The following is a 25,112-nucleotide window of genomic DNA, read 5'->3' as shown; positions in this document are numbered from 1 at the left end:
TTCATCCTCTCGTAAATACCAGAATAATCGGAACTCTGTGCGACACCCGGGTTTTCTTCGGGTTCACGAGTTCATGTGCCTGTGTTTATGATTTTTAAACTTGTTGGGAACACGCACGGAATGAATGCAGGTGTTTGACTCTTATACAAAACTACAAGTTCTGCCAAACACGCTAAATGTTAGGAATTGGGTTCACATACGTAATTAATGCTTTGTCATAACCCGTGTTACGTCTGACGTCTGTGGCATGTCAGCTCCCCGGTGCCATTGTTTCGAGATTTCAAACAAACCATGGAGGTTTGAGAAACAAACAAACTATGGAGGTTTGAGCTTTTCGGTGAGTTACTTAATTATTTTTCGAGAAATATACAGTTAAAAATTCAGAAAAAGGAACGCATTAATTTTAAAAATTCAAAGATTTCTGACTTTTCATTTAGTACTTCCGTAATCCGTACTAATCCTAATGGTTGAAGAAGAATGCATCAGCTAAGTTACGATTAGTACAATTGTAAGTCAACTTCTTCCATGAAGGTTGGGTTTAATGTGTGGCGTGATCTTAATTTCTCATGGCGTCAATTATCAGATCGGAGGTTCTAATCTTGCAATCATTATGAAGATATGAGAGTCTGCTTGCTGATCAGGGGGTTGGTTGTTGCGAACTTTCTGCCATCGCATTCGGACGACCAAAATAATTTTGTCTAATGCATTTCTCCTTCTCCTCCTTGAAATCGTAAGTCATCAATTCTCAAACAACACATCCGATGATATAACAATATTGCTCAAATGGGCAGCAGCCGGAATGAAATAATTAACATCTTTCCTCCCGCTAAATGGAAATGATTTACTTATCTATTCCAGGGTTGCATGTCGGAGAAAATAGGGTGTGAAGAAAAGTTACCGTATATCAATTTGTAACAATTTGTAGCCACAGCCTTCACCTTGACTTCTATGTCTCCTATTACCTGGCTTTATGAAAAGACTGAAACTCACAGAACAATGATGTCACTGCATGTTCCATGTAAAAAAAATAAGCAACTCCTCCAACACGGTCAGATGTATTGTCACGTTGTGACAGTACACATCTCACCTACTTCTTAGCTTGTTTCGTCCAGTTATCATAATTTAATCTCAGTTAAATGAAGTTAAATACTCATTCGCATTTTTGGTTGCGAACAGTTAGAAATTACGTTTCTCGCTGTTAGCTCCCTTCCCCTTCCCCACTTCCTTTCTGCCCCAGTTTAGTTGTAAGTTTTGTTCAGTAATTAATTAAGTCAGGCAATAATGGAGCTGGCCTTGGGTGGAATCGCCGCAGTGGGCGCCGGTTTTGTAAGACATTATTATAATACACACATATGTAATTGGATTTACTTTACGTTTTTATCATTTTTTAGTTTTCAAACCCACTGGAAGGTAAGATATTTATACGTAGGCTTATCGATTGACACACCCATATATTGACCATTGAATAATTTAAAATTTGCAGTTGTTAAAATTCGAATGCAACTTCAAGGCGAGCTCCAAGCCAGGGGACAGTACAGTGTTCATTATAAAAATGTTTTTCATGCAGCGTACACAATAGGTAAATATATTTCTGTGGATTTTATACATTAAAAGAAAAATATTCACGTTATTTTATACTTTAATAATTAAAAATTGTATTTAAAATTTAGGAATGAAAGATGGCGTAGTAGCTTTACAGAAGGGATTGGTTCCAGCATTATGGTATCAGTGGGTTATGAATGGCTTGAGGCTGGTAATTAAATAATTAACTAAAATATGCACGTATAATAATGTATGTAACTATAATAATCATTAATTAATTAAGGGGATATACCAAATGGGTACGAATTCTGGGTGGACAAAAAATAAGAAGGGGGAAGGTAAGTTGTTCGTTCTTTTACTAAATTATTTTTTTACGTAATCAACTTTTCTACTTCAAGTGTCCATGGCTGGGAGCGTCCTAGTAGCCTCGTGTGCGGGAGCTATAGGGGCGACAGTCGGATCTCCTTTCTTCTTGGTATGCATGCACAAGTCAAGTGACTTTAAATCATTTAATTGATTTGATTGACTTTTTAGGATACTACTGAATAATTATCATTAAACGCGGGGTTCATTTTCTAGGTCAAAACTCAACTTCAGTCAAGAGCCAATGATCCCACAATAGCTGTAGGGCAGCAGCATTCACATTCACGAATGACTCCAGCATTTCGAGAAATTTATAATAAATGGGGATTAGCAGGATTCTGGAGAGGATGCACAAGTTCAGTGCCTCGAGTCGTGGTAAATAACCTTCCTATCAATTTTCAAAGAATTCAAAGGAGTTCACTGTTCAGTATTATAATAATTACTCCCATTTTCTGTAGGTTGCATCTGCAGTACAATTGCCAGTGTTTGATGAGTCAATCCGTAATGCACTTTTATTTATAACCTCTATGAACTTATATTAAAATCATATTTTTTTCTTGTCTTCTACAGAATTCATACGACGTCAAAAATTGTTTAGCGAAGGCAGTTTGCTCAATCCATTTTGTGCCAGCATGATTGCAGGGGTTTTTGTCAGTTTTTTTATGGCACCGTTCGATTTAATTTCGACAAGATTTTATAACCAAGGGGTTGATAAGTATGGAAATGGTAAGTTGAACAAAACTTTTCAGATGTTCGAGTCAGCTAACCCGTTTAGAATGTAGCAATGTACAAATCCGAATTAAAAATTTAAACGATTAAACCTATCGTATTAAAAACATATTTTTGTGATAGGAATTCTTTACAAGAACATAATGGAGTGTGGAATGAAGATAGGACAATCAGAAGGTTTACTTGGTTTCTTTAAAGGATGGACAGCTAACTACTTTCGACTAGGGCCACATACGCTGTTAACGCTGGTTGCCTGGGATTTTTTGAAAACTAAATACAAATTATATGAGAGTAAACGCAAATAATAATTTGACAAAGGAATATTATGGAATAAATGCAGTCAGTGTTGTCTATTTTGGATACTTGATTTATTAATTATTATACTGATTATATTATTAGTTAGTTACATATCATCGTCCTTAAATAACTTACACACGAGCAACACTATGGTCTGTGAATAATTAATAGACGATTGGGCGAAGTTCCCTATACCGTGCAATGTAAGCTATCAATCTCTCACAGTGTTAAATTCTGGGTAATTGGAAAAACATAAACTCAAAAATTTTGTGTGGTCTACAGAATCTCAACGTGTGATTCAACATAAAGTATACATTTTCTGAATCTACTCCTTACCACCTTTGCAACGGTACATCAGGAATTTAGAAATTTTCACTGATAGCCATTTTATGGCGATTTTTAAAAAAATTGCCCGATCGTCTATTAATAATTCATGAACCATAAATATCTACGGATTTGGAGGTACTATGGCTTGTCCAATAAATTTTACATGGCTTCCTTTTGCCAACAATTCATTTGTAGCCTTGCTGAGGATTTCCACCGACAAAAACGCAACTTGTGAACCCACCTTATCCGTCCTAGCCTTTATTAAGACGTCCTGACCCACTTGCGCTGCTTTCATATACCTAAGTGAACAATGTGACATAGACAGGTTACATGTATCAAATAGTATGTAATGCACATATTATGTACATTAATAGCTTGCTCACGTCATGTTGATGTTAAGACTAACTCCAGCGTTTTGAAGCTGTGCATGTTCTGATGTCATTAGTGCGATACCTGTGCCACCCAAGTTGTTAAATTTTCATACTTTCATAATCCCTGGTGCATACTCATGCAATAATATGAAGTTAAATATGAACAAAACGTAACCAGATGGACACTATGGGATGACCCATACAGATTTCTAAAAATTGATATATTCAGGTGAAATTATGGAGTCGAAAAATAACTTATGATTAGCATTTAGGACGGTTGAATTTCGAAATTTTTATACGGGCGACCTCCACTGGTCATTGTGAATAGTCAAGGAACAGTAACTATTTCTAGAATTTGGTGGGAAGTAATATGAATAATTGACGCTAGGTAGTTAATGCAATAATTAGTGTCAAATTGTAGCACGTTATTTTTTTTAGAAACTACTGACAAACATGGGTTTACTGATTTATCCTGGTTCGGGCTAAGCAAAGCTGTACTATAGGTTTTTATCGTTTTAGACGCATTGCGTAGAGGGGGTCTCATTTCATATTCGCGAGTTTATTTGCCTCAGTTTTTGATTCACCTATTTTCGCGGAGTTTTACAATACAATTTTTCAGAGTACAAAATAAACCGTTGTAAGGTTAGCTCGCCCTGCAACAATAATTAGCAAATAATTTTGCACCAAATTCACTAACAGACAGACAGACGGACGGACAGGAGGAATTCAATAGCTCCCGTGCTACGCAGGGCGAGCTAAGAACGGAGGTTCTTCATGTCTTTCGAATTGTGTACAAATTTTTGTATTGTAAAAGCCAAAAGGACAGTCCTGGACTTACGGAAAGTCGAAACGGACGGTCCTGGACTGACCGAAAAGGCAAAAGGACAGTCCTGGACTGACCGAAAGTCGAAACGGACGGTCCTGGACTGACCGAAAAGGCAAAAGGACAGTCCTGGACTGACCGAAAGTCCAAACGCCAACTCGTTTGAAACTTATATTAAGAAGGCGGTTCCTTTCGTAGACTCTTCCCAATTCGTCTTAGTGTCCAGACGTACGTAACTTTGATGAGTCGTGAGTGAACAGTCCCGGTGAAAAATATTAATACATGGTGATGGAATGATTAACTGTGTGTTTCTTACAGCCCTAGTCAGCGATTGTCCTGATTCAGAACATGTGGCAATATGAAGTGTAGTATATTTTTATGCATGATGACATTAAGTTCTCTTTCTTTACAGAGAACATAAAATGTTTGTGAACGTGTAGTTACAGTGGAAAGATTTACTGTTTATATGACTTTAACTACTATTATCTATGTCATTCACAAATCAAACTTTACGTGTATTTTATTTATTTTATGATTGTTTTTAATAAAAACTTCCCTAAGAATATCTAGCTTAAACCTGGTACTAACAGATTTGTTTGTCGTTTTTTTTAATGCACGAATTGCTGCTTCTATCAAATAACATGTACTTAATTTTGCTCCTCCTTTATTTCCTCTCTTTTTTCTCCTCATCATCTGCTGTGTTCCTCTCGGTTTGGTTGTTGCGTCTGGCTCTGCTATCGTCTACTTTATTTAATCGGACATCGTTGTCAGTACCCGCGTCAATAATTGCGTTTACTCTTCTTGTAATATCGTCAAGTTGTTTTGATGACATTTTGAATGGGTTTGAGTTCAGGTATTGTTGGAACTGAAATTGTTTAAGTTTTCATACAAACCCATTAGCTTTACATGTACGTACCCAGAATGCAAACGATTATGTTTGATTGACAACTCACATCAACATCATTTTGCCAACTCTCTAATTTGTTCATTTCATGTAGAGTGGGTTCTGGTAATTTGTGCAGGATCTTGATGATGGCTGGCCTAATCTGCAACTTTATAGATTCTGGACAATGAAGTCGGCTGTTTTTGTTGCCAAACGTCCGAATGGCACACATCATATCCCGTGATTTGAATTTCGTGGGGTGTTTAAAGGCATTCGGAATCTTCATAATGACAAACGCATCGTTAATATTAGGAATGTAACCGGAATGCTTCAAATGGCTGGAAGGGCAACAATTTAATTTATTTTACACACGCAAAATGCTTGAAGGAACAATGTAAACTTTCGCTGTGGTTACCGATCAGTACAGCAGCAATGTAAAACGTGGTTTTTAGCCGCTTGTATTTCGTCGTCTTCTACGGAAAAATTCACAACCGTGCAGGCAGGTGTACCTGATTCGGGTTCGCCCCAGGACATTCCCCATATAATTACATCGTTACTGCAATATATGAATATGACACGGATCATTGTACATTTGCTTCCTACGCGTATACTCATAACCACATGCTTACCTTTCTCTTTTGTTTAGGGTACGATGTGAATGACAAAGTTTGTCTTTTGCGCCTGTAGTTCTACCGCTCTTGCATGTTTCAATTAAACAAAGGGCAACCCATCTTTTACCATTATATCGAGACCTAACTCTGGTTATTTTGTTCATCACGATAGAGCCTGGTTTTGGATTTTTGTATACGGCGGACGTAGACGATTCCCTATTTCGAAATAGTTGAGACTTAAAACTTGTTACATGACTTAGATTTGCTGATGTACTTACCTTCCTGAAATATGTTTTTTGCATAAACCTCCTACGCTTGCTTTGGTGTCACACTTCGAGCACAAAAGTTTCCAGCTGTTTATGTTCTTCTTTTTGTTCATTACTTCGTACCGGCGACGTTCTCCACACTTATTCTCCCATATAGTACCGAGCTTGGGTTTTTTTGGCTTATCACCACGAATAACTCGTTTTTCTTGACCGGATTGATTGGCCGATACAGACGATTGAAGTGAACTTGAACAAACAGGTGCGTGCGAAGCTTCGAATTTATCTACGTATAAAACGCATTGTTGCATTATTAAATTGACCGATCATAATTTCGTCAGCATTGCTTTAGACATTCCTCACTTGCTCGTATCAATTGTCTCATTATTCCGGTGCCGTGCTTCATTGACAGCTCAACAAACATGGAAGGGTCATTCAAACTTGTTAGTGTAGATGGTGCGATGAATTCAATCTCTTCGTCGCCATATTTTAGTAACAAGCGTCGTATTGGCGAGTTTTCTTGCTCAGTTAAATCTGTGTAACAGATGGGTACTATAATTATTAGTATTTGATAAGCTAAGTGTACACGTAAACAAATTATCCACCTGTTCGCATCCCCGGTCCCTCAACTCCAGAAGACATCGGGTTGGGAATGTCTGTCCGGATAAAAAAAGGGGACCGTTTTCGATGCGGAACATTATGACTGATGCCGACGATTCTTTCTTCCGCAGGTGCATCGGTGTCTGGGAGTATGAACACAAAAAGCAAAAATATTACCGAGTTAATAAACACATTTACCAACAGCGGAGAAGTATTGGTTGTGCACGTATAACTTTTTTGCGCATGGTATGCACATGTGCCTGTCGCGTTTTATCACGTTTTGCTTCGTGTATTGACCATTGATTAAAAAATGACACCCCATTTTCCTCACAACGGTCATACATATTTCAATATTATATATATAGGAAACGTTCAGTCATAAATTCTTTAATCTAGACGTGTATTTTATTACCAACCTTCATTTATTGATCCGACTTTGTCATCATTGTCATCATCAAATACTCGTGTACTAGAACACGGTATAGTGGTAGTTGTTAGTGGCGCAACTAAAAATAGAAATAGAAGCAATGTATAAATACTTACTTTAGTTGTTATTTTTACACGAATAATATAGTTATTTCTGAATAAATAAACCTCACCATCTTTGTTGTTGATTAGTGATGGGCGAGAGGGTTCTCGATCGCGGTGACGCCGTTTAAGTGAACCTGTCTTTGCCTTGGATCGTCCATGTGATGACCCCGATGTAGGAGCTTCTGTGTAATAGTAAATTTAATTAAATTTGGTGCAAACCATCATACAAATACAGAGCGGTGCTTGTTTATCTGAGAACGAATTTGAGCCTTAATAACTTTGGCTATGTTTGCAATTTTGAATCGAAATTTAGATAATTGGCAGGTACTATAGTCAACAATATTGGCGTAAAATTTCAATTCGCTAGCATAAGTAACACTTGAGAAATGTGTCTCTAAAAAATATGTTACGAAAAAAACTTTCAAAATTGCTGAAATTTTGAATTTATTTATATTTTTAAAGCTCTGTAAAATTGCTAATTGTGCACATAATTTGATGTGGTGCGATTATTTTTGTCATTTATCTGGCTTCTATAAATAATCCAAAGTAAGTTTTAAAAATTAAAACTGTTTCCATACCACGCTACTTCATGAAAAAAGTACATGAGTAAGTTTATGAAATGATAAATTAAATTTTTTTCATGCAGGCGGTTGAAGATGTTTGAATTATTTTTTGAACTCATAGTTGGATTAGGTAGCATAAAGTTCGAAACCATTTATTTTGCCACTATAAGATTTCAAATGTTGGGTAAGGAGTCAAAAAGACACGGTGATGCTCCCATTGTTTTGTTTAAGGCGGTTATAACTCTTCATGTGAAAGTCAAGGCAGTAATTTTTTTATCGAACTTCCAACTGTTTCTAATGCTACAGACACTAGGGCAAAATATGTAGTACATGTTGAACTTATTAGTTTAACATCGAGTGTTGTGTCCAGTAATTGATGTTTGGAAAACTTAGAAACACAATGTTTTCATTTTAGGGTCAGTGGAAAGTTTATTTTTGATACTGGTGGATTGAAATTTTACGTCAATATTGCTGACTATATAGTATTTACCAATCCTCAAAATTTCAATTAATAATTACAAACAGAGACAAAGTTATTAAGGTTCAAATTCGTTCTCAGGTTAAAAAGCACCTATATGTAATTACACGAATAATACATAGATAATAAATGAAATTATTAAAGAGATTATTAAGTATTTTTGAATTAAATCAATTGTGGCATTAATACTCACGGTTTTCTTTTTTACCATCTTCATTGTCAGAACTTGACAGAGTGCTTACTGGGTTTGATCTTGTGTACATTCTTGTGGTCGACGTTGACTTGTATCGATTGTTCAAGCTGCTCTCCTTAACTAAGAGGTCATTAGAAAAGTAGTTAGTATTTTTTTGTAGACGAATAATTATGAATTTATAAGAAATTAAAGTCAAAATATAATGAGACAAATCAACTTACAGAGCTACTCGTCTTCTTTCGAAAGCTTAGAATAGTCGTCGCTTGGATAGTAGTCCAGATCTGCATCGTCGTCGTCGTCGTCGGAAGAAATTACATACTGCTTCTTCCTCTTGGGCATTTTGTACTGAAATTTATATATTATTCATAAATTAGGATAAAATTAACATCAACATTAATAAATTTCACGTTTACTCTATAAAAAATCTCACAAGAATAAGCAAAAGTAATTCAATGTCTTACCTGATTGAGAATGACTCGTTACTGTTTGCTGTTTCATTCAAACTGGAACCAATTTTTCACTTTTAGTTTTTTGGAAATAAATTTTTGGATAATTAATTTTGTTCTTTGTAGAGTCTATTAATTCAAGGAGACGAACTTAACACTGGAATTATTAATTTAACGTATACTCGAGAATTGATTTAAATGATATTCAGTCGACGAAAAGTGAAGACGATGATGATGAGACGACGAATTTATCACCAGCAATGAGAAGTTTAGTTTTAAATTTGGTTTTTAATAATATTCGAGTAAATGTCTCAAGTGTATTAATTAAGAGTAATTTAAATTTTTATAATTGAAAACTATGTGGATTAAAATAATGGAAGTAAGAGTGACGAGAATGGTGTTGAGACGACAGAATCTCTCTCCAGCAATGACGATTGTGTCGTGGTTGTTTGGTAGTCTCACTCTCCTCGATCTCTTTCTCTACTACGTTTAGCTGACGACAAAGACGCGTCTCATCGCGTCTCATCTTGACTGACTGACACCGGCTTGGCTTGGTGGTGCTATAATTATGGTTCAACTTGGGCATGTGGGCATTTATATTTTATTAGAACAAAAACAAACACAGAAATATTTTTTTATCGCGATTCGATAAAGTTTTTGAGAAACAATTAATTGAAAACCCACTGTCATTCTAAATCGGGGTTAAGAATGGCCGATAAGGCTCATCGGTTGTTCCAAACTCCCTCTGGAATCATCGACAAGTCTCGAACATCATTACTGGAATGACTGAATGGACCAGCAACAACTTTTAGACAAAATTCATCAAGTCATGTTATAATATTCGAATAAAAAACTCATCACTTCATTTATTCAATATTATGAGACCCCATTAAGTAATTGAACGTTCTAGTAATTTTTTTCATAAACTACTATAATGATAGTGCATATGAGAATTTTTTTTGTCGCGATTCGACAAGTACTTTTTGGGAAACAATTAATTGACGACATAATGACATTCTAAAGGGGGGTCTAAGAATGACCGATGACCCTCATCGGTTGTTCCAAACCCCCCCTGGAATGATCGGAAAGTATCCAACATCATTCCTGGAATAGCTGGAAACACCACCAACAACTTTTAGGCCTAATTTGTCAAGCTATGTTCAAAAATTTATTTTGAAAATTTTAACAATTTTTGAAGGAATATTATAAGACCCCATTTGAAAATTGAACGTTCTAGTAATTTCTTTCATAAACTACTATAATGATAGTGCAGCTGAGAATTTTTTTTGTCGCGATTCGACAAGTACTTTTTGGGAAACAATTATTTGAAAACTGTACAATTTTTTGCATTGACTTTACGAGCGGCAAGTTTGAAATTCATTTTGGGGCGAAATGAGAAATACATGCTGATATAAATTTATTTAAAAAATTTCCAACTAATTTATTCGAATACTACAAGACCCAAATAAAACTTGAACGTTCTAGTAATTTTTTTCATAAACTACAATTAATATAGTACAAACGTGCATTGGATTTGACCTGATTGGATAAGTACTTTTCGAGAAACAATTAATTTAAAATCTGTGGTTAGTGATGATTTTTGTTGAAAATTTAGTCAATTTTTGATGCAATATTATAAGACCCCATTAAATAATTGAACGTTCTAGTAATTTTTTCCATGAACTAGCATTAATATAATATGTGTGGGAATTTTTTTTGTCACGATTCGATTAATAGTTTTTCAGAAACAATTAATTGAAAATCATATTATTTTAATTTTGAAAAATTCCACCAATTCATTTATTCAATATTATAAGACCCCATAAGAAATTGAACGTTCTAGTAATTTTTTTCGTAAACTATCGTTTGTATAGAAGAGATGTGCATTTGTTTTGACCCGATAGGTTGGCTACTTTTCGAGAAACAATTAATTGAAAACTAACATATTTTTTGTGCATATAAATGATTTTTTTAGACGCGGGAAATATAAAGTTCTGGGGCAAAGTGAGACAAGTTTAAGTGTGTACTTTTTTATTAATTTTTATGCGAATATTACAAGACAATTAAACAAAGCCAAACGTACCAGTAATACGCTGTTAAGTTTATGCTTCTGGGACTTTTTGAAAACCAAATATAAAATGTATGAGAGTAAACACAAAGAATAATTTAAGAAAAGAAATATGGAATAAATGCAGTTAGAATGGTTATTATTCTGCATGCTTAATTTATTGGTTATCTAGATTATATATATCATAAGTGTCTCTAATTGACGCGTACATACAACATATGCAACATTATCCTACCTTTACCTACGCTTTTGGAAGTACAGCTTGGCCAATAAATTTTACGTGGCTTCCTTTTGCCAACAATTCATCTGTAGCCTTGCTGAGAATTTCCACGGACAAGAATGCAACTTTTGAACCCACTTTATCAGTCCTAGCCTTTATCAAGACATCCTGGCCCACCTGAGCTGCTTTCATATACCTGAATGAAAAATTTGACAATAGTACTTTATGCCGAGATAGGCTATCAACATTATGTATGTATGTACATATAGCTTACTCACGTCATGTTGATGTTAAGACTAACCCCAGCATTTTGAAGCTGTACATGTTCCGCTGTCATTAGGGCGATACCTGTCACACCCACCCAAACTCTTCATTTTCATTCTTCGACACGACAAGAAATCTGACTTTTCATATATCTAGATATACATACCCACCCGATAAAGAGTCAACCAGCAGAGTGGACATGGCCCCATGCATGAAACGCTTCTGTGGGGCACAGTCCTCCTCCTCAACCCTCATTTCCGCCACAAGCGAACCTCCCCCAGCCTCCGTTATTCGCACCTACATAAACCAAAAAGTTCTCATTTTTCTCAACCTCTTCTGCAGCAATTCCTAGTCTCAATTTTCTCAATGAGAAATGAGAGTGCCAATTTGACACTGCCAAATATGGACCAAATAACTTACTTTGTGCAGTAGCCGATCGAAACCTCCTCCTTTGATCCGAACAGCTAGTAATTTTTTGGCCAACTCCAAGCCTGCCATGGCTAAATTTCACACAGATAATAGTGCTCAGCAAATTATTGTGACGAGAAACATTCGCGCTCACACGTGTTCAACAAAATAAATGTGCTCAAGGTTTTTTCTTGTTGACCGACACACTCGCTCGTCTCGTTTTTTCCACAACCACATCTGCTCAGTGCTCACAGTCGAGTTCAACTCGGCTGCTGATTATAAATACAAATTTAGAAATTATTAAAACGTTTTAAATAATAAAATTAATCACACATCAAAAGTTTTACTTATTGGTGACAATAATACTTCCAAGTTATAGAGTACAGTTTATGGTTCAAGTAATAAATCGAGTGAAAGTACAAAATTGGCGATTTTGATTGATTTGAAGACAACGTTTTTCTACAAAATTCACAATGTCGCGGCACAGAAATGTCCGAACTATGAATTATGACGACGGTAAGCTGAAGTTTTTGAACAGTTTTCAGTGGCGAAATGTATTTTGTTGATCAATTTAATTTTTTGACTTCTTTCCCCTTTATGTTAGATTATGAAGGGTATAATGACGTGTACGGTCATTCTCTCGACGATGACTATGGTGTTAGTCCAAGTGGTAAGTGAACGATTAAAATGCTAATACAATTAAAAGATTTACTATTATCTAACCATTTACATTGAAATAGCCTCTCAATATTTGTACGATCGGAATTCAAGACAGACGCAACTGTCTCACTTTGTTGGTCACGAAAACGATATTGTTGAAGAGTCAGAGGAACATGCTGAACCTCCGACAGAATCCGTGGATAAGAGGCTAGAAAAGGCGAGACGGCGGCTCGACTCCTTGTCAATTGAGTCGGCAGTGGCCAAATTGGGAGCAGATGAAGAAATCAGGCTGAAGCATTGCTTGGAAACAATACGAGATATTTGCGGGGATTCGGTCACGGATAACATCATGAAAGCGCACATTATTCAAGCCAATTTTAATTCAGAAAAGGCCTTGGATAACATATTGAGTGGAGTGGAACTGGATCCTGCTGCTGTGCTGCGTATGTTATCATAAAATTCATTATTAATATGATTTTATATTTGACTGCAATATTCAGTAAATTTTATTCGTATTCTCATTTTACAGCGGAAGATTTATGGAAGAAGCATAAACAAGATTCAGAACCTTCTGCAAAACCACCAATTGCAGGTCAGTTGTTGAAATGCTATAAGGCTTGTTTAATATTCTTTAATGAAAGTATGCTAACTCATATTTATTTTATTTCTATGATTCGTGATGCTGCTCCTTCTACTACGAATTTTTATCAAACAATAAAATTGTTTTTATATTTTAAACGGACGTATATCCAGGTAAATATACTCTCTGTTTTTTTCAGCCCCTTAATTTTAAGATTTATTTATAACATATGTAGTAAATGAATGGTAAAAAAATCATAAAATGTAGCCACACCGAGCGCCACATCCAATATTTTTACTTCATCGAAGCCATCAACTCAAACTCAAGAGAATTCTTCAATAAATAAACAACTTCATGGGCTGTCAAAGTTAAAATTGCAGCCTAAAAATCATGGAACTCAGGGGAACCTTAATTTTCAGAATGGGAATGCGTATGTATCGTCGTTATCGTCTTTAGATCATTCGCCCGGTAATACTGTTAATATTAAAGAAGGCACCGAAGGGTCTGAAGTCGTACAAGCAATGGAAGAATCAAAATCTAAAATGAATATAAAAGTTAATCCATTATTTCGGACTCCGACATCAACGCCAACATCAACCTCAAGATCCGACACTGGGCTGTTGAGTAATATCCGACTCAACAAAAATCCCCTTTTCAGTCAAGCAAATAATAATGTTGATCCCACTTCTCCTTCTTCAAGCACCTCTCCTAAACTTGGTTCAAATCCATTATTTAGAAAGAGTCCCATTTTCTCCAAGTCACCAATATCGTCTGATTGTTACTCTTCAGCTCCCGGAAATCCCTTGTTTTCAACGTCCTTTCGACCAATATTTCCCGTTTCAAATCCTTTATTTTCTGCCAAGCCTATTATGCCAGCCAAACATGTCAATGGTTCTCCAGTCGCTGCCGCCTTTGTAACCAAGCCTAGCCTACATCCAGTAACCGAAAAGAAAAATAAAGGTTTAACAATCAATGACAAATGGGATATTACTAGTAATCATGTAAGCGATGAGATTATTTGCAATAAACCGTCCTTAATTGGCTCTCGACTAGCTGAAGCAGCTCTAAAAAAGCAAAGGAAGAAACATGGTCTAAACGAACCTCCGTGCTTTCAAACGTGGATCTTGCTGAGTGAAAAATTTGCTGATCGCGTATTCAAGTTTGATACTCCTTCCCCAGACAAATTAGTTGGTATTGGTATTGGAACACCACTCAATCTTGTAGATCGAGCTGAACCTGCGACACCTGAGACAAGTACTGTAGATAGCTTTGTAGAGACGAAACAATTTCCCAAGACAGGTCCGAAGAAGTCGTCCAAGCGAAAGATTCCTAAGTCAAAGTAGGCAAATTGAACAACAACTTGCCTTATTTCACCGTCCAGCAATTTTAAAACTGGACAAATTATATCTACATGAATCATATCATGCCAACACACTGGGAATTAAAATTACGTTAGAAAATGTTCAATTAATGTAAATGTCAAATAATAAATCAAAATCTTAATGTCATTTCTACAGTCATTCAAAATGCTCAATATTACTAGTATTTATATAAATCATAAAGTTGTAGGTTTGTTTTTGGATGATTAAAGTGATATTATATATTAACAATTTAACAATTATGATTATATATTTATAGATATATTATAGATATGTATACTTAAGATACTACCAGTAATGCACGTAGACAGATCTCGTTTTAAATGTGTAGACTGTATAAGAATATACCAATTTGTTATTATCATGAACGCGACTCAGTTGTTGGAGTATAAAGAAAGCCTAAATGTATGCAGGTATACATTTCCCCTAAAGCCAAAGAATAAAAAGTACTCGACATATAAATTTATCCAGCTCTTTATTTTTAATTATCACATGTTGACCTAATAATTTATTTTTCATAAAGACATTAAAACCTTTCGCACAAAATACAATCAAATGCCTACTAATTCACAATTGTGTATATTTAACAATTTTTAGGTCCACCCCAAATCACTGTGAAACCACCAGCATTCTTTAAGAAACCCGAACTAATTAAAGTAATCCCTGCATCCAAAGCTGCGGTGACTCTGGGATTCAATGTGCCTGCTAAAGAGAAAGACAGGGGCAGCTCCCCACTTACCCTCCAAGTTGTTGACTCTAGAAGTGGGAGTAAATGCGCTTCTCCGTCTACAACAAGGAACACCAAGACGTCAAAGTACAAATATTCCGATCACTTCTAAAAATATTGATTTTCTTCCGTTGCACTTAATATTAATTAATGATACATTTTCATAGGAAAAAGGAAGTGGAATTCAAAGGTGAAATTGCTGTGGACCAGTATTCCAAAGAAAGGGGGAGCGGAAAAGATTTACTCAATTTACTTGTGATTGGTCACGTTGATGCTGGAAAGAGCACGCTAATGGGACATTTGCTCTTCCAAATGGGGCAAGTTCCAAAGAAATCGATGCACAAGTTTGAACAAGAATCAAAGAAAATTGGAAAGCAATCTTTTAAGTACGCCTGGGTGCTGGATGAAACAGGAGAAGAAAGGTACATTATGCGTACATGTAGAGCCAGAATTTAATCATAAGCTGTTACCGAATGCTGTCAGATTATGATTTAAGGCCTAACAATGAACAACAAATATCTATTTCCCTGTCCATAATATCAGGTCCAGAGGAATTACAATGGATGTTGGGCAGTCAAAATTTGAAACTGAATCCAGAACCATCGTCCTTTTAGACGCTCCAGGTAAGAACAACCAAATCAATGATTCATGATTACAGATACATATTGGTTGCAATGCGTCACTATTGATTATTATTTTAATTAGGACACAAAGACTTTATTCCCAATATGATCACGGGAGCATCACAAGCAGATGTTGCAGTCTTGGTTGTAGATTCAACAAATGGAGAGTTTGAGACTGGCTTTGAGTGTGGTGGACAGACTCGAGAACATGCATTTTTAGTGAGATCTTTGGGTAAGCTTTAAATTGTACACGAGAGAACGCACAATGAACTATTTGAAGCTTATTATAATTATTTGTACTCAGGTGTCAATCAGCTAATCATTGCAGTAAATAAGTTGGATAACGTCAGCTGGTCCAAATCCCGATTTGACGAAATTCATGCCAAGTTGAATACATTTTTGACCAAACAAGCTGGGTTTAAAGAATCAGACTTGACGTATGTGCCATGTAGTGGCTTGGTTGGCGAAAATTTATCAACGAGATCCACTGAACCTTTACTAACGACTTGGTTTAATGGCCCATCATTATTGGAAGCCATCAGTAATACTTTTAAAATAATTCAAAGAATAATGTGTGCAATTGTAATATGCAATGCATTTCTTCAGATTCGCTCCGACCTCCAGAGAGGCCAGTTGGCAAACCTCTCCGAATTACAGTCAATGACGTATTCAAAGGAACAGGGGGTTTGTGCGTCAGTGGTAGAGTCGAAACCGGGATGGTTCAGGGTAAGTCAATTGTACAGTATAACATTTATAAACTCGGGGGCTAATTCTTTTCATTTCTAGCTGGAGATAAAATAATGATACAACCTGTAGGGGAAATTGTTAATGTAAAAAGTGAGTATACGTTTGTTGAAAATATGGATGTATGTCATAGACAAGGGTGATGAGTTAATAATATAATTAATCACAGGCATTACATTGGATGAAGGTCTTGGGAACAAGGCTTTTGCAGGAGATCCAGTTCTTCTGTCCCTTCAAGGATACAGTGACATGAATGTAGTGTCCATTGGTTGTGTTCTTAGTGATCCAAATTTCCCTTGTAAAATTGCCACCAAGTTGCAAGCACGAATCGTTACATTTGATGCGATGGCTGTACCATTGATCAAAGGATTTACAGGAGTTATGCACATTGGGACAATAAGTGAACAAGTCACGGTAACGAGATTGATAAGCCAGCTGAACAAGGGTACGGGAGAGGTCATCAAAGCCAGACCACGGTGCTTGCCAAAAAATTCTAACGGGATTATTGAACTGGAAGCCCTTCGCTGTGTTTGCCTTGAAGAATTCAAGTAAACGTTCACTAAAAAATATCCTCAAACAATTTATGATCGAATTTACATGCTTCTTTAATCCATATATTTATTACTTATTTATAGGGATGTAAAAGAGTTGGGCAGATTCACCCTCAGGTCGTCTGGTATTACAATTGCTGCAGGAGTCATTTCTCAAATTTTGTAATTAGTTTTGATATTCTCGTCAAAATACCGCACTTTACAAGCCAACAGAAAAATAATTTACTAAAAAAGATTAAACTCAATTTACTATGTCAGACACTTTGTTATTCGTTAAAATAAATAAAATTGATAAAAACCTTGGTATAAAAACACAACAAATACATATGTTTAATTATTGTAACAATTAACCTTGTATTGAATAATTTATTTATGCAGTTTGCTATGTGTGCTGGTTCTATCCGATCTTTTTGGCAATCTCATTGGGTGACAAGTAAACTGTTTGCATTTGTCAATGGCACTGAACCCACGGGAGATTTTTTCATGCAAGCTACTGTTCTTCATAAATGTCTCGATCCTTCTGCATAAAAACCAACAACAAATCCACCATTAAACATTACACAAGTTTATGCTAGTTAAATAATTAAAACTATTAAAGTACCTGGGAATCCAGGATGTTGCCTCGTAATTTCTCGTGAAAGTGGAAATTTCGCATGAAATTCTCTCCACGCACTCCTCGCTCGTGATAACTTTTTTGACTAGGTCGACTGCATTATTACCATTTTTTATTCCCCTTCCAGTAGAAATTACGGGAATTGGAAGTAAAATAAGTCCTGAAAGTAGAACTAGCGCAATTCCTAATGGAGCCAGGAGTAAACTTTTGATAATCAAACTTCTTCCAGAGAAATCTGAGATTTCTGACGTGAGAGAACGAGTGAAGTCATAAATAATTTGGAAAACATTGATTTTAAAATAATTATAATTCCTTAAGATGTACGTACCTGCTAGAAAGGACCTGCCTTCAACAACGCTGTCCTGAGATGGCTGTGGAGTTGGGAAAGTAATTTCAGAGTTTAGAACATTCCGAGCACTGATTGTAATTAAAAATTGGATGGAAATTATTGCAACACAATAAATGATCTTCATACTGAAAGTCATTTTATTTTGCTCTGGGAAAGATGTTAAAATTGAAGTGTAGTTGTGTCGATATGCCAAAGCACAATGAGACCGTTGAGTGATTCTTGTCTGAATTAATAGCTTCTCGGTGATAATTGGAAATTCTTGAATCCACAAAATACGGGCACAAGTTTAAGGATATATTTAATAAGTAGGTAACTTCCTAAAGTAAAAGTCAGTGTCAAAAAATGTTTGAGAAAGGTTTGTCGTTTGTCGTGTAAAACGTTTAAACAAACCATTGTACCTACAACAAACTATGCACTTTCATCTCATCCTTGGTGTGCATTTTATCATTCGGTAAAAACAAAACGCTTTCTAGATAAAATCCATTACGCATTGAAGTATCGCATTTCCATCCTATGTACGTGTTTATATTTGCAGACAGACACCTAATGTATAACCACTTATAAATACGTGATTACGATGAGTAATCAACCGTCTCAATAGCTCTTTAGAGAAATTCATGCATTCTTTCACTCTCATCTTGTCGTTACATATATTAAAGGCTTAAGAAGCTGTTTGACCGGAAATAATTTAATTGGAATGCCAAATTTAGCTCTGGCAGCAGGATTTAAACTATATACTCGATTTGATACACATAATAATATTGACGTTAACAGATCCTATATATATCCATATACAAAATTAGCTTGGCCTTAGAACCGTCTGAAAATTTAAGAAATCCTGGCAGGCAGCATGAGTAGCCACTTTTTTAAATCAATAAACGCAGGTGTCAGACTTACACTGCCGTTTTAAGGAATCCACTTAAATAAATATACACAAGTTAAAGTGGAAATTGGTGCCAAGTGTATATAAATACCGAGTATTCACAAATATGTAGGTGAAATAGGTGAAACTTTGTTGTATAGCAAATAGATAATTGTAGATTTAAGGTAAGTAGTTGTTGGTGGTTGAGGGGAATATCATTATTAACAATATCACCCTGAACTTTACACTACGGACCAATAATTTAGCCTTTTCAGTCAACATTTCGATGCTAAATGCAATTCCTATCAGAAGAATGTTAAGAGTGAAAATGTGTTTTAAACTCATCAACTCTTCAAGCTTTAGAAAATCACGAGAATTCCCTCGTGAATACTGATGAATGCCTTGCTGTATATTTTCAATATCAGATCTTTCCAATTTCGGGTCACATATTCCATTAGTTTTCAGTTGATAAATTGTCAATCTTCTCCAATGACTTGGCCAACCAGTTTCTACTGCATGATTAATATATGGACTGAAAACGGGGGGTAGAACGGACCCTTTCTCCATAACGATACATGTGGGCACAAAAAAGTTGACATCTGGTGCAATCGTGAATCCTGGCAGATTATTATTAGTCACTGCAGAGTAATATTCGTTAGCTAGATCGACGTAAACATTGTAGCCAATACATGCCCGATTTGAAATTAGTCCTTTCAAGAAGCATCCAACAAATGATGAAGATTCGTTGATTCGATTGCTCATCTCGTACAACTTTTTGGTTACGTTGGACGCGTTATCTGAGGACAAGTACGTTTCACCAGCCCCACCTTTTAATGTGTAATGCATTTCCACAGCATAATCCGACAATGAGAGTTCGTCAAAAGTGGACGGGGGTGGCGTGACCAGTGGACAGGTTAAGAATTGCGTCAGTTTAGACACAAAAAATGTCGAAATTATCATACAAGCAAAGGACCAAATAATCACGAGAACTCCGGCAGAAGTGTTTTCACATCGCCTACTCGATCGGTTGAAGGGCTGGCCAAGAAAAATGAAGTACATTTGCTCCAATATCTGCCAAAAGGAAATTGCAGATGAGTTTCCTGACTTTCTTATCGAATTATTAGTGGAAGCGGAGATCTTTTTTAAAGCAGTCCAAACAAAAGCAAATCCAAGAAATGTAAAACTTAGGTATCTCCAAGAATCTTGATCGAAGGTTCGAAGAATTACTGGATCCCACGATTTGTCAATTTTATGTCCACCCGTTGTGAAGGTGAGCCAAATGTAGAACAATGAGGATGTAAATTCCAGTACTGAATTCCTCTCCCATGTCATTGCAACTGCACCAGAAAGGTCGGCATGACCACTTACAATATGACCCACTATCCCACTCCATGCTCCATTCGATGTTGGGACGCCATACGAAAATTTCTGCCATTTTTCAATAAAGTGGAAACTAAAGTTTAGCTTTTGTCCTAGCATTCGTAGAAAATAGAATTCACGCCAATTTTTAGTGATTGTCTCTTCGTCCTGCTTGGAGCATCCGTTTGATAGGGTGACACGAAAGACGTAGTTTTGCAAATTGGAAAAATGATTGGGAAAATATCTCTCCTTAGATTGACTAGTTTCTTCTAAATTCACAAATTGTACAGTATCCTTTGGAAGACAATACAGACAGAAGGTGTACGATAATTGAACAAAAGTCTCATTTACATCCAAAAATAGCATTCTCTTGATTCTTCTAAGATTGTGTTTCACCGTTTCCGATTTATTTCGTATTAGCAGAGATGGACTCATGTTAAGGAAGATGAAGTAATCGTGACCCAGATTTATAAATATTTGTTTGTATAGGCATGACATATTATTTACTATTGACGCGTCCTTATTATTCAACAACAAATTCCGCACAATAATTGGAGTGATCACAATTAAACACCTCTTATAAAATCTTGGAACGAATAGCTTCAAATCAACTGCACTTCTGCTTGTATTATTTGTGGTGATGGGGATAGAACACGCTTCAGCAGAAACAATTAGGATTCGGTCATCCAAGGTGAAGTTGTTTTTGTTGAGAGTATTGTTAGGACTTGAATTCGCAGTGAAATTCAACATCCATGCGTCACAATTAGCTAAATATATCGTGCATCTTTTCGTCCCCACTGATCTTGTTATTCTATTTAATACTGCGTCTAATTTTAACTGATTGCCATTAGAAGTTAATATTGTATTTAGCACAAAAACCAGTAAAGAGTAAGGGACCCAACGTGCACCAAACATTGCCATTATCCTATTGTGATGATTATTAGTAACTTATTGGAGACATTATTGAGTATTTGATATGAAAACTAAATTGGTTGATTATTCACTCCAACGATTTATTGCTTAGAATAGAAGTCAGTCAGATTATTCTACACAATTTTTCAATAACGAACATTGTATAAGACAAAAAAAGTACAGAAAGTAAAAGGTTTAGAATATTTCGAGAGGTGTGCAAACAAATAATGTCAGTTTACTACTACTATGCAATTGGCTTTATACATATACATATCACGACGTGCATATGTACAATGGTTACCCAGGCTTCAAATTTTATTATATAAAATATTTGGAGGCTTGCCGAGCCAATTTTTTTCACTCCTCAAATTGACCAGTGATATCTCAAAACTTATATAAGTCTACTTGGCCGTAAAGTACGTACATAATACTTCCACTAATCACGATGGCATATAAACGTCGACAGGTGTGGACTGGCATCGAAGGTATTCCGCCCGCCCCTTTGATAGGAGAACAGTTGACATCCATTGATTTCGATTTTATGAGGACTAAATCAATAATAAGCAAGGAAATCCCACTGCTAACAATGGCAGAATTGGCAGAGTATGGAATGGATACGACTATTTTGTTGCATTTGCATATGTGCTATGTCTATTAAAATTTGTTCAACTTATGCAGAGAGCCTAGAAAAACACTGCCAGTGGATTCGATTATTGGACAACTTATGATTGCAGGTTAGGTTAAACTCACAATTACCGTAGACAACATTTAGATTAAGATTATTCAATCCTTCAAAACTTCAATATCAACATTTAAACAGGGTTTCACAATGCTGCCACTGAAATTAGAGAACTAATTCGTGAAGATGCGAGTGAAAGACAGATTGCACGAGAGAAACGCGAATGCATTCCAACCTCGACTCCTCTTGGGGAAGACTTGGAAAAACTAACCTTGTTGTCCACGATATTCTGTGAACAACACGGGTTTGCGGAATCAAGTAAATTTTGAGTCTTTAAAAATATTATTTTAACTATGAAATTTTACTAAATATGATTTAATTAAAGGACAGTGGAATAAGGTCATCATTTCAAGATTGGAGTTAGCAGAGATCTTGGAGCAGAAATATGAAGATTCTCGCCTTTCCGTTTGCATTGCAAATAGCTGCTTTAAATTTTTGGCGAAATTGAATCAAACAGTGTCTGAAAATAGAGTCATCATTGCTGAAGTTCATCTCACAAAGGCGTATTTTTTAATGATGGGTAAATAATAACGCTGCTTTAATTACAATGTGATTGGTTTAGTTACTTATCAATATTGTGTTAAAACTTAGAACATGAAGTGAACTTGAACGAGCTTCACAAACATCTGCAGAAATGTTTCGAAATGCTGGGTGATCACAAGGATAAGAAAATGTACAGTGTAATGGCTCACAAAGGAAGTCCAAAGAGAGAAGGCACCATTCGAATTGCGATTAAGCGACCAGTTGCATTACACGGATGGCACAATTATGAAAATGTAGCGACAGGTTAGATTAAAAATTAGTTGTACAGTGGATTAGTACACCACACTAGTAAACGAGGATTATTTGTAAAATATAAAAAAATTGTCTTTTAATGAATTTGCAGTGAATGAGATTGTAACCCTAAGAAATACGTCGCTGTATCGCATGGCATGCATTATATCCACCTTAAGTCTACTCAAGGACGTTCAACGCCACATTCGGACATATTCTTCAGCCAGCTTAATCAGCATTATTAGTTCAAGTGAACACAACGACATTCAACAATCTCATCAGCAAACTTTTGTTGACGCCATAACGTTTGCGAATGAAGGTATGTTTTACCTATTTAGAAGCACTCGATAAGGATATCAATCTCTAATTCTAACATTTTACTTCCTAGGAGAAAATAGCTCTTGCATCTTCCACGCTTTGTATACTTTTGGATCATATCTCAATCAACAAGGACTGTACAACCAAGCGTACAATGTTTTTCGCCAACTGAAAACAAAATCACAGAATGTCAATGATTATGAAACACTTGGAATCGCTAATAGTAATCTTGGCGTGATTAGCAAGCATAAACACGTTATTCCAGAAGCAATGGAACACCTGGGCGAAGAATGGGAAATTGGACACACTTATAAACTACAGCTTCTCAGAATCGATGCACTAATGGAGCTGGGAAAACTATTATTGGAGGAAGGTCAGGTCGTGAAAGCCGAAAAGTTAGGTGCGCAAGCATATGACGAGCTATTTGAAATCATCACACAAGCAGAGAAAACACCCAAACGTAATGGCAAACATCCTGGACCAGAGAAATCCGAGAAGAGCTACGATTTCAAATATGACAACATGTCAGAGAAATCGTGGGTTATGGCAGGAGTGATGGCAGGTCAGCAGAGGTGGGCAAGGTTTGCAGGCCAATGTCGAGGACGGGGACATTTGTATTCAGTCATATCATGGCAAACCAGCCGAACTCCTTTGCCTCCAGTGTTGAATGACAATATAAAACGACCAGTGACCATCACCTCGTGCAAGAGGCATCACGACCTGGACTACTTGTCCAACAAGTTGTGGCACAAATTGGCAAGTGAGATTGATGATGATAACGCAAATAAGAAAAAACGACCGACGCAAAAGTGGCTTGATGAAATTGATGATAAAGACAACTACGAATTTATGCATGATCAGCCACCCGATGAAATAGAAGAAACGCCAGTGACCAGCACAGCGGATGAAAATTTTGACATTTTCGACTCTGATTTTGAACTTGACGAAGAAGGAAAAATTCGTAGAAGAACTTATTTAGGAATTGCAGCCGCTCTTCAGGAAATTTATTCTCGTCAGCGTTCACTGGAAGAAAAAAATGGTGAAGTTTTTAAGCGACCCTCGCCCGAATTAAGCATCACTTCCGCAACTGCCTCCTCGGGTGAAAAGTCATCAGCAATTCCTGATGACGAGCTGTCAAACAATGGAAACACTGTTGAAAAATCGGATCGATCGGATCGCAGTACCAGAAAATCCAAGAAACGTATTGACCCCAAGCTTGCACAAGGCGAAAATGAAAACGATGAAGAAGAAGAGGAGGAAGAGGAGGAGGATGCAACGATTACGGAAATAATTTCGGCAACTGAGCAAATTGATGAGGATGGTAGTGAAGAAACCTCCAGCCCCGTTCCAACAACTGAAGAACAAGAGGAAGGAGCTAACGAAGAACAGGAAGAAGAACAAACTGAAGAACAAAACGATGGAGCTGAACACGAGCAGGAGGAGGAGGAAGAGGAGAAAGAAGAAGATGAAGAGAATGACATCACCAATATTCCTGAAGATACTGAATCCATTACCGAGCAATCTGAAAGTGGCAGTTCAAATTACTTGATGGTACCCAAGGAAATTAAGAACGATGGTAATCTTATTCTAGATTCTGAACGGAAAAGGTCTAGTCAACGGCAACCGCCATCGACATCATCAACTGATACAAAAGTAGAAGACACGACCACAACAACCGACATTTCACTCCATATTCCAATTAATTAGTCTAATACAAAGATATGATACAACTACATATAAGTACTATGCATAGTATACTTAAGTACTTTGGTGATAAATAGATAATATTTTTAAATTCTCCATGCAATTGAAGGCATCATATTTAATAAGAGTATTAATGCAGTAATAAACACATACGATTTAATTCACTCATCAGTCCTTAATAGATTGGATATGTACATATGGAAATTAGTACATATTATACAAATAAGGTCCAATAACA

General features: G+C 36.3%; 6 protein-coding genes across 8 annotated transcripts; 3 read left to right on the top strand and 3 right to left on the bottom strand.

The window, feature by feature from the left end:
- The first annotated feature begins 113 nt into the window (after positions 1-113).
- LOC110860348 (solute carrier family 25 member 35) lies at positions 114-2,994 on the top strand. Of its 2 annotated transcripts, none has more exons than XM_022109393.2 (13): positions 114-337; positions 438-508; positions 584-730; positions 859-1,326; positions 1,392-1,410; positions 1,484-1,579; positions 1,671-1,753; positions 1,826-1,880; positions 1,941-2,017; positions 2,122-2,280; positions 2,364-2,406; positions 2,476-2,631; positions 2,758-2,994. In XM_022109393.2, the coding sequence occupies exons 4-13, from the start codon at positions 1,282-1,284 to the stop codon at positions 2,937-2,939; spliced, it is 915 nt and encodes a 304-aa protein (XP_021965085.1). In that variant the 5' UTR covers positions 114-337; positions 438-508; positions 584-730; positions 859-1,281; the 3' UTR covers positions 2,940-2,994. The 2 variants fall into 2 exon arrangements, with proteins under 2 accessions (XP_021965085.1, XP_035702563.1); XM_035846670.1 differs by having other exon boundaries at positions 418-508.
- Positions 2,995-4,892: 1,898 nt separating this feature from the next.
- Positions 4,893-10,730, bottom strand: LOC118434016. Of its 2 annotated transcripts, none has more exons than XM_035846659.1 (12): positions 9,036-10,730; positions 8,796-8,919; positions 8,575-8,694; positions 7,409-7,519; positions 7,226-7,315; positions 6,815-6,952; positions 6,573-6,743; positions 6,225-6,495; positions 5,965-6,162; positions 5,751-5,891; positions 5,406-5,673; positions 4,893-5,317 (listed from the first exon to the last, which is right to left on the bottom strand). In XM_035846659.1, exons 3-12 carry the CDS (start codon positions 8,642-8,644, stop codon positions 5,117-5,119), a joined length of 1,659 nt encoding a protein of 552 aa, XP_035702552.1. In that variant the 5' UTR covers positions 8,645-8,694; positions 8,796-8,919; positions 9,036-10,730; the 3' UTR covers positions 4,893-5,116. The 2 variants fall into 2 exon arrangements, with proteins under 2 accessions (XP_035702552.1, XP_035702547.1); XM_035846654.1 differs by having other exon boundaries at positions 7,409-7,522; positions 9,036-10,729.
- A 282-nt stretch (positions 10,731-11,012) lies between these two features.
- Positions 11,013-12,206, bottom strand: LOC110863416 (acyl-coenzyme A thioesterase 13). Its single transcript, XM_022112724.2, has 4 exons — positions 11,993-12,206; positions 11,743-11,869; positions 11,587-11,656; positions 11,013-11,504 (listed from the first exon to the last, which is right to left on the bottom strand). The coding sequence occupies exons 1-4, from the start codon at positions 12,068-12,070 to the stop codon at positions 11,330-11,332; spliced, it is 450 nt and encodes a 149-aa protein (XP_021968416.1). The 5' UTR covers positions 12,071-12,206; the 3' UTR covers positions 11,013-11,329.
- A 20-nt stretch (positions 12,207-12,226) lies between these two features.
- LOC110856361 (HBS1-like protein) lies at positions 12,227-17,558 on the top strand. Its single transcript, XM_022104849.2, has 13 exons — positions 12,227-12,496; positions 12,585-12,650; positions 12,721-13,083; positions 13,170-13,232; positions 15,197-15,413; positions 15,494-15,748; positions 15,870-15,949; positions 16,032-16,181; positions 16,254-16,490; positions 16,556-16,675; positions 16,736-16,786; positions 16,863-17,241; positions 17,329-17,558. The coding sequence occupies exons 1-13, from the start codon at positions 12,454-12,456 to the stop codon at positions 17,408-17,410; spliced, it is 2,106 nt and encodes a 701-aa protein (XP_021960541.1). The 5' UTR covers positions 12,227-12,453; the 3' UTR covers positions 17,411-17,558.
- On the bottom strand, positions 17,486-21,443 carry LOC110856372. Its single transcript, XM_022104860.2, has 3 exons — positions 18,186-21,443; positions 17,846-18,101; positions 17,486-17,764 (listed from the first exon to the last, which is right to left on the bottom strand). Exon 1 carries the CDS (start codon positions 21,346-21,348, stop codon positions 19,249-19,251), a length of 2,100 nt encoding a protein of 699 aa, XP_021960552.2. The 5' UTR covers positions 21,349-21,443; the 3' UTR covers positions 17,486-17,764; positions 17,846-18,101; positions 18,186-19,248.
- A 341-nt stretch (positions 21,444-21,784) lies between these two features.
- On the top strand, positions 21,785-25,029 carry LOC118437016. The gene is made up of 7 exons (XM_035855774.1): positions 21,785-21,942; positions 22,018-22,073; positions 22,160-22,336; positions 22,404-22,598; positions 22,670-22,864; positions 22,965-23,171; positions 23,241-25,029. Exons 1-7 carry the CDS (start codon positions 21,785-21,787, stop codon positions 24,875-24,877), a joined length of 2,625 nt encoding a protein of 874 aa, XP_035711667.1. The 3' UTR covers positions 24,878-25,029.
- The last annotated feature ends 83 nt before the right edge of the window (positions 25,030-25,112 follow it).

Source organism: Folsomia candida, unplaced genomic scaffold, assembly GCF_002217175.1.
Source record: "Folsomia candida strain VU population unplaced genomic scaffold, ASM221717v1 Fcan01_Sc001, whole genome shotgun sequence".
In the NCBI taxonomy this organism is placed as follows: domain Eukaryota; kingdom Metazoa; phylum Arthropoda; class Collembola; order Entomobryomorpha; family Isotomidae; genus Folsomia; species Folsomia candida.
This window is presented reverse-complemented; position numbering and strand designations above follow the sequence as displayed.

Bases quoted from the DNA above. Each gene is read 5' to 3' on its own strand.
- LOC110860348 (XM_022109393.2), top strand. From the start codon at position 1,282: ATGGAGCTGGCCTTGGGTGGAATCGCCGCAGTGGGCGCCGGTTTT. The intron at 1,754-1,825 runs GTAATTAAATAA...TAATTAATTAAG, and splicing joins TTATGAATGGCTTGAGGCTG to GGGATATACCAAATGGGTAC. The intron at 2,632-2,757 runs GTAAGTTGAACA...TTTTTGTGATAG, and splicing joins GGTTGATAAGTATGGAAATG to GAATTCTTTACAAGAACATA.
- LOC110856372 (XM_022104860.2), bottom strand. From the start codon at position 21,348: ATGGCAATGTTTGGTGCACGTTGGGTCCCTTACTCTTTACTGGTTTTT.
- LOC110856361 (XM_022104849.2), top strand. From the start codon at position 12,454: ATGTCGCGGCACAGAAATGTCCGAACTATGAATTATGACGACG. The intron at 12,651-12,720 runs GTAAGTGAACGA...ACATTGAAATAG, and splicing joins CTATGGTGTTAGTCCAAGTG to CCTCTCAATATTTGTACGAT. The intron at 15,749-15,869 runs GTACATTATGCG...CCATAATATCAG, and splicing joins GATGAAACAGGAGAAGAAAG to GTCCAGAGGAATTACAATGG.
- LOC118434016 (XM_035846654.1), bottom strand. From the start codon at position 8,644: ATGTACACAAGATCAAACCCAGTAAGCACTCTGTCAAGTTCTGACAAT. The intron at 6,744-6,814 runs GTGGATAATTTG...TCTGTTACACAG, and splicing joins GGGACCGGGGATGCGAACAG to ATTTAACTGAGCAAGAAAAC. The intron at 6,163-6,224 runs GTAAGTACATCA...ATTTCGAAATAG, and splicing joins AAAAAACATATTTCAGGAAG to GGAATCGTCTACGTCCGCCG.
- LOC110863416 (XM_022112724.2), bottom strand. From the start codon at position 12,070: ATGGCAGGCTTGGAGTTGGCCAAAAAATTACTAGCTGTTCGGATCAAA. The intron at 11,870-11,992 runs GTAAGTTATTTG...TGGTTTATGTAG, and splicing joins TCGATCGGCTACTGCACAAA to GTGCGAATAACGGAGGCTGG. The intron at 11,657-11,742 runs GTGGGTATGTAT...TGGGTGTGACAG, and splicing joins GCTGGTTGACTCTTTATCGG to GTATCGCCCTAATGACAGCG.
- LOC118437016 (XM_035855774.1), top strand. From the start codon at position 21,785: ATGGCATATAAACGTCGACAGGTGTGGACTGGCATCGAAGGTATTCCG. The intron at 21,943-22,017 runs GTATGGAATGGA...CAACTTATGCAG, and splicing joins ACAATGGCAGAATTGGCAGA to AGAGCCTAGAAAAACACTGC. The intron at 22,865-22,964 runs GTTAGATTAAAA...ATGAATTTGCAG, and splicing joins TTATGAAAATGTAGCGACAG to TGAATGAGATTGTAACCCTA.